This window comes from Montipora foliosa, chromosome 9 (genome assembly GCF_036669935.1).
Source record: "Montipora foliosa isolate CH-2021 chromosome 9, ASM3666993v2, whole genome shotgun sequence".
NCBI classification, from domain to species: Eukaryota; Metazoa; Cnidaria; class Anthozoa; order Scleractinia; family Acroporidae; genus Montipora; species Montipora foliosa.
The window spans coordinates 31,570,682-31,575,681 of NC_090877.1; the positions used below are offsets into that span (position 1 = coordinate 31,570,682).

General features: G+C 40.3%; 2 protein-coding genes across 2 annotated transcripts in view; one reads left to right on the forward strand and one right to left on the reverse strand.

Annotated features, from left to right (window-relative positions):
- Window positions 1-5,000, reverse strand: part of LOC137971252 (uncharacterized) — a 251,111-nt gene that overhangs the window by 94,292 nt on the left and 151,819 nt on the right. The gene's annotated exons all lie outside the window — the stretch shown is intronic.
- Window positions 1-5,000, forward strand: part of LOC137969748 (ubiquitin carboxyl-terminal hydrolase 7-like) — a 61,797-nt gene that overhangs the window by 54,230 nt on the left and 2,567 nt on the right. Inside the window, exon 41 of the mRNA XM_068816102.1 lies at window positions 238-285. Within this exon, the coding sequence (XP_068672203.1) occupies window positions 238-285 (48 nt within the window). The remainder of the gene's footprint in view (window positions 1-237; window positions 286-5,000) is intronic.

Below are 5,000 nucleotides of genomic sequence, written 5' to 3' on the forward strand. Positions count from 1 at the left end.
ATACAGATCATGTGATAATACTCAGGAGGTTTGGTCTTTTGTTTTGTTCATTAAAATGAGGGCATGCAAGCATGAATATGCCTGCATGCACTCTTTTTAATGAACAAAACAAAGGACCAAAGCTCCTGAGTATTATCACATGATCTGTATTGGGAAAACAAAATGTACAAGCCGAAAAGGTCTATTGCGTCATGTTATTGTCAGCGTTTAACACTGTCACGTATTTTCCTTTTCTAGAGTCAGAAAAACCTATTTCACTAAAAGACTTTCTTCCTCAAGCGCCGGGTAAGATATTCACTGAATTTCGTCATAATCGTAGGTTCGTTTAGAGTAAAGTAAAGTAAAGTAAAGTAGACCTTATTTAACGTCGATAACTAGTAACAGTAACTTTTAATCCCTGACAAACCTGAGGTCGACGGTGTGCTCATTTTACTCCCCCACTGCATCAGTGCTCCGTTTAACAGGTATTTAAAGCTACTTAGCTACACCGAAAGAAAAGGAGTCGAAACAAGGATGCGAGATCCGGGAATCGAACTCAGGACCTCTTGCACCATGTGTGCCATCCTTGCTCCTCAATGATGTTCACTGAAAGGCTCTAAAGTACTTTGTTTTGCTGCCAAAAAGAGATGTCTGAATTTCGTTTATGCACGAAGCAGAGACACTCGGAGCTCCCGAATACAGCAAATACACAACAATAAAATGCAAAACCCAGTGTAACCAAAGGTAAATGGCACAAAAGAGATTATAATACAGCAAGTGTCGGATTCAGGACAGATATGTCCTGGATTGACCCTAATTAGATGCACGCGGATTTCAGTAAGCGTCACAAAGTGCCCCCCAAATGCTGCTCTTCAAGTAAAAGCTAAACGTAGATTACCTCATGGTTGGTGAGCGCGTACAATTTTTATTCACGAGTTGTGAAGCGAAGGAGTAAGTTAAACGATCCTTCACAAGAATTGAGTAATAAAAATCGTGCAAATGAGCCAACCATGAAGTAATTTGTATAGTATGCAGATCATATATGTAAAGAGATAAGTGTTTATTGTGAGGCTATCAAAGCACTCAACAAAAGACCCAAACAAATAGCAAAATGTTTTTGAAATGAAAGAACTCTTTACCTTCCATACCTCACTTGAATACTTTAAAAAATCTTAAAGATTTTTTTAGGTATTTTGTGGAGAAAACTAAGCAATAAAAGGACAAAAACTTTGAAAACCATACACCATTCGGCCGCCATGTTTTCAAATTTGACTGCTGCCGTCGGTGCATAGGCTGCCCACGCTAAAGCTCAACAAACTACCAGCCAACGATAATTTTTCACCGGTGAAAAACATCGTCTGTCGTGACCATATCATTTTAATTTCATCAAAGAAATGTACGAAAATCTCTATACTTGCATGATAAACAGCGGCATTTACCCTAAGCTAAAAATAACGCTAACCTTTGCCCTTTACCCTGTTCTTGGAAATAGGTAGTAAATGCTTAGACTTAAAGGGACACTTCGCGTTGAGTGTCAAAATAGGGTGTGCGTTTAATTAAGGGTGGTTTTCACTGGTGACGGAATCGGAGTCGGAGTCGTAATAGCGCTTGTAATCTAGTGAAAATCAGAAATCGAAGTCGGAAGAAGCAGAAGCGGAAGAACAATCCAATCAACAAGCATGGACGAGAAGGTTGTGGAGGCTGTAAGACTTTTCCCCGTGTTATACGACATGTCGTGCAAGATTTTTAAAAATAAGAACATGAAAAATAATACTTGGCTGGTGGCCAAACAAGCTGAGCTTAAATCAGGTATGTGATGAAAGAAACCAGTAGTATATACGGGACTGATTTGAGGAGGGTTTTTTTTGGACCCGCGCCCCCGCGAAAGTGGCAGAGCGGGGACAGAAAAAAAACTTCCTTAAATCAGTCGCGTATATTCTACTAAACTATTAAGTCTTGCAAAATAAGGAGAAGAAGAAGCCAAAGAAGAAAATTCTGCTCTGCGGTCTACCATGTCAGTTTTCATTTCTTTTGTTTTGGCCCCAAAATTTCCACCTTAACGGGGCCCACTTCTGTGAATTGTGATTGGCTTGTTCTTCCACTTCTGCTTCCGACTCCGACAATCTAATTTTCAATAAACTAAGCCTTTAAGTCTAACCGTAAAACTCTGATTCCGTCGCTCGTGAAAACGAGCTTTTAGGCTCAATCCTAGACATAAGTGCTTTTGGACGTAAGGCTGCGTCAGCGAGAGAGATTTAGCATCACCTTTACTTTAAGTTACTGTTTGTTATAAGAGCATGAACGTTTTCTTATTCTTATCCTTACTTGTCTCTCTCTCTCTCTCTTTTGAGAAGTTTCCCGATATCTGCAGATCACAGACAAGAAACGAGCTTAAATGAAACACTTTTTTCTTTTCAATTTTTGGCAAGTCGTAAATTTCAGCTTTTCGTTTGCATCAAACGTTAAAAGTTGGCCAAAATCAACCAGGCACCAGTGGCTCATTTGGTTGAGCACTGGGCTCCCATGCGGGAGGGTATGAGTTCGAATCCGGCCGGAGAAAGACTTGGGGTCCTAAAATAACTGAAGAGAAAGTGCTGCCTTCGTTATTGCACCCGCAAATGGTTAGACTCTCAAGTCTACGCGGATAATGACTTCAAACCGTAGTCCCCGCCTCACGAATATCTTCCTTGTTTTTAAGTTCCCTGTGGGATGTTAAAGAACCCACCTACAAGTCGAGAAGAGGCAGTGTGGCCCAGTGGTTAGGGTGTTTGCCTTGAAGTCCGGAGATCCCGGGTTCAAGATTCGCTCTGACCACTCGTTGAATTTGATCCTGGTTCAACTTCCCAGCCGCACATGTAAATAGCCAACTGGCTTGCCTCCGGCCAGTTGGGATTCTTAACAGTTGTTGTTATTCTGTTCCCTTGTTTCGTTGTGTTTCATTGGCCCTAAAAAGCCCCTATGGGAAGCGGTCAATTAAGTATGTGTTGTATATTAGGGGATGAAGTTCCCGGTGCCGTGGCCGTCCTTTGTGAGTGGGTGGGTAACCAATATCGAGCAACTTCTCGAGAGAGAGGGGCAACTTAGAATACCGGGTAGGTTAGCTTACGGTGGCTGAACACAGTTTCCGCGCGCGCTCTTGCTAACGCAATGCAGCGCGCGCGCAAGGATTGCAAAAAAATAAACGTGGCTTCAATACAGCAATCATTTCATTTGCTCAATGGATCCGCTATCTGTACTATTTTTCCTCATAATTAACAAAGTGTTTTAATGGTTTTAGTCTTTTATGAGAAATGTATGTTAGAAAAGGTAAGGATGCAAAGAACTCCGCAATTCGCAGCTTTTTCTTTGTTATCGAAACAACCCAGTTAAATGCAGCGCATGCGCAGTAAGTTAGAAATTTGCGATTGAATGTGGTATAGCTTTCTTGAAAATACGCCGATTTCTCGAGAATCACTCGTTAGAATGTAAGGAAATGTGGTATGAAAATACGTTAGGAAATAAGTGACTGGGGTACTCATAAAAATTTGAACTTTAACAGAGAAAATTCTAGATATTCCACTGAACCTTCAACGATGGATAATTAAAAATATCTCTCTGTCAAGTTATTATTAAAATAGTGTTAACTTGTGAGCATAGTTACAAGCTTGTTGCATGCAAATTATAAAGAAAATCTAACGACCGGATTTTCTGCAAATAAACAAAACCGATTTTGAAGGCCTGTTTTTAGTTATTCATGTTACCATGGCAACGGCATATTCGTCAGCTTAACTATCAAAAAACCGAGGTTCATGTTGTTAACTTGCTTGCTACCATTTTTGGCGACCAAAGGATCAAGGGTTTGAGAGAAAAAGGTAAATGAAACGTAGGTATCAAAAACTGTGTTCAGTCACCTTAAGGTGATTCCTTTGAAAATGACGTACTATCCAGATTTCTGTCAAACTTGGCACAATTGATATTAATGCACAGGACATTTAAAAAAATGCAGTAAAATGATGGGGTCATCGTGCCTGTTTTCGCAATGCATTCCGGAAAACTTAAGCCTACTTGTTTGTCCGGGCTAAAAACTTCCAGTAAAGTGATTTGAAATTGCACAAGCTTTCAAAAAAAAGGAAGCAAATTGGACCGCTACATCATCACCTCAAACTCAGCGTATAGCTCAAAATGCAGTTTCCACGTCATTTCTATACAAATACTACCATAGGCATGCCAAGTTCGCGTCACTACAGGCAGCCGTCGAGAATTTAAACGCGTTATAAGACTTTGTATGGGAAATAAAATACCGTCGATTATGAAGCCTAAAAAACGGTCAATTTAACGTTCATTCAATAAAATGAATAAAACTGACTCACCTTTGGTGTATTCTTGTGCGTTTTGGTGCTTATTTTACCATAGGCAGCCCAAGCTCGCGTCACTACAGACAGCCGTTGAGAATTTAAACGCGTTATAAGACTTTGTATGGGAAATAAAATACAGTCGATTATGAAGCCTAAAAAATGCTCAATTTAACGTTCATTCAATAATACGAATCAAAATGACTCACCTCTGGTGTATTCTTGTGCCTTTTGGAGTTTATTTTAATTTACAGTTTCGGGAAGTCTGTGTTTTCAATGACTTTTCGGACTTCCCGAAACTGTAAAATAAACTCTAAAAGGCACAAGGATACACCAGAGGTGAGTCATTTTGATTCATTTTATTGAATGAACGTTAAATTGAGCATTTTTTAGGCCTCATAAAGTCTTATAACGCGTTTAAATTCTCAACGGCTGTCTGTAGTGACGCGAGCTTGGGCTGCCTATGATTTTACCGTTGATGATTTCAAAATTGATCACGGAGCTTGGGTCCGAGGTCAAATTAACTCCACCCGACCGTAACCATGGAGCTGTTCGAGAAGCCGCATCATTGGCGATGGGGTAAGTGTTGTACATGAAATGACTGTACCTCGTCGGGTTGAGTTAATTTGACCTCGGACCCAAGCTTCGTGACCAATTTTGAAATCATCAGCTATCGTGGAATCGGAAGCA